Here is a 2,130-nt window from a genome sequence, read left to right as displayed (position 1 = left end):
GTGCGCTATGGCCGCTTTGACCCCGAGGACCAACGCAGCCGTCACTGCCCCTACCTGGACACCATCAACAAGTGAGAAGCGGGGAGGGGGCACCCAGAGGTGGGGAGGGGGCAGAGGAAGGAGATGAGCAGCGCCGGGGGTCACCGTGGCCGCCCTTCAGCTCTGCTGCCTTGCAGGAGCGTGCTGGATTTTGACTTTGAGAAGCTCTGCTCCATCTCGCTGTCCCACATCAACGTCTACGCCTGCCTGGTGTGTGGGAAATACTTCCAGGGTGAGAGCTGTGGGCTGGGGAGCAGCCCCCCACCCTCGTTGGGGTTTTTTGGGGAGGGGAGAGGGGGGGGGGTTGGAGCCCTGACACCTCCTCTCACCCGCAGGCCGGGGGCTGAAGTCGCACGCCTACATCCACAGCGTGCAGTTCAGCCACCACGTCTTCCTCAACCTCCACACCCTCAAGTTCTACTGCCTGCCTGACAACTACGAGATCATCGACTCCTCTCTGGAGGACATCACGGTGCGCCGCAGCACCTGGGGGGGCGGGGGGCGGCTTCGCGTCCCCCCCCCTTCTCGTCGTCACACCTCCTTGTCCCCTCCGTTGTGCAGTATGTGCTGAAGCCCACCTTCACCGCGCAGCAGATCAGCAACCTGGACAAGCAGGCCAAGCTGTCCCGCGCCTACGACGGCACCACTTACCTGCCCGGCATCGTGGGGCTCAACAACATCAAAGCCAACGACTACGCCAACGCCGTGCTGCAGGTTTGGCTTTGGGTTTGGGGGTGCAGAAGGGGCAGAGGGGGGTTTTGGGGAGCGGCGCCCACACGGCGTGCCGCCCCCAGGCTCTGTCCAACGTCCCCCCGCTGCGGAATTACTTCTTGGAGGAGGACAACTACAAGAACATCAAACGGCCTCCCGGGGACATCATGTTCCTCCTGGTGCAGCGTTTTGGGGAGCTGATGAGGAAGCTGTGGAACCCCCGCAACTTCAAGGCTCACGTCTCGCCCCACGAGATGCTGCAGGCCGTGGTGCTGTGCAGCAAAAAGAATTTCCAGATCACCAAGCAAGGTGAGGCCCCGTGGGATGCGGCAGCTGCTGCCGCCGGCGCTGCACCCACAGCCATCTTCTTTTTCTTCCTCCTCCTCCTCCTCCTCCTCCCTGTTTGCAGGGGATGGGGTGGATTTCCTCTCGTGGTTCCTCAACGCGCTGCACTCGGCCCTGGGTGGCACCAAGAAGAAGAAGAAAAGTGAGTGGGGGCCGTGGCCTTTGTCACCCCTCCCGTGGCCTTTGTCACCCCTCCCGTGGCCTTTGTCACCCCAATGCTGTCCTCGTGCTCCTTATGTCACCCCCTGTGCCCCTCTGTCAGCCCTTTCCCACCCCCTTGGTCACCCCTCGTGCCTTTTTGTCACCCCCCACGTTGCCCCTTGTGCCCCTTTGGTCACCCCTCATCCCTCCTTTCTCACTTCCTTTGCTCTCTGTGGCTCTCCTTGTCACCCCGTGTCCCTTTTGTCACCCTTTTGCCACCCCTGTGCCTCCCTGTCACCCCTTGTGTTACTCCCTGTGGCCCCTCTGTCACCCCTCATGCCCCTCTGTCACCCCTTGTGTCACTCCCTGCACTCCTCTGCCACTTATTATGCTCCTCTGTCACCCTTCTTGTCACCCCACGTCCCTTTTGTCACCCCTTTGCCACCCCTGTGCCCCACTGTTACCCCCTTGTCACTCCTGTGCCCCTTTGGTCGTCACCTCTCTGCCACCCCCTGCCCCTTGTCACTCCCATGTCACCCCTGTGCCCCATGTCACCTCATGTCACTCCCTCTGTCACTTCCATGCTCCTCATCACTGTCTGCCACCCCCCCATGCTTCCTAACACCTTGTCACTCCCTTGTCACCCCCTCTGCCACCCCTCGTGCCCCTGTTGTCACCCTTCTGCCACTCCTGTACCTCATGTCATCCCTTTGTCACCCCCATGTCACCTCCGTGCCACCCCCATGCCCCATGTCACCCCTCTGCCATCACAGTGCCCCTCTATCACCCTTCTGTCACCCCAGCACCCTGCATCACCGCATGCCCCTCTATCACCCCTCTGTCTCCCTTCTGCCCCCCTTTAGCACCCCCATGTCACCCCTCCGCCACCCCCGT

General features: G+C 62.0%; 1 protein-coding gene across 1 annotated transcript; it reads left to right on the top strand.

Annotated features, from left to right (window-relative positions):
- Positions 1 to 3: 3 nt before the first annotated feature.
- Positions 4 to 2,119, top strand: USP39 (ubiquitin specific peptidase 39; the record flags this gene model as incomplete). Its single annotated transcript, XM_010726932.2, has 6 exons — positions 4 to 71; positions 177 to 271; positions 375 to 511; positions 601 to 753; positions 834 to 1,059; positions 1,160 to 2,119. Coding segments are annotated over 6 exons (1,639 nt in total), but the record flags the coding sequence as incomplete, so codon positions are not given.
- Positions 2,120 to 2,130: the final 11 nt, after the last annotated feature.

The sequence above is a fragment of the Meleagris gallopavo genome, unplaced genomic scaffold, assembly GCF_000146605.3.
Source record: "Meleagris gallopavo isolate NT-WF06-2002-E0010 breed Aviagen turkey brand Nicholas breeding stock unplaced genomic scaffold, Turkey_5.1 ChrUn_random_7180001862763, whole genome shotgun sequence".
NCBI classification, from domain to species: domain Eukaryota; kingdom Metazoa; phylum Chordata; class Aves; order Galliformes; family Phasianidae; genus Meleagris; species Meleagris gallopavo.
Note: the sequence above shows the minus strand (reverse complement) of the source record. Positions and strands in the feature narration are given on the sequence as shown.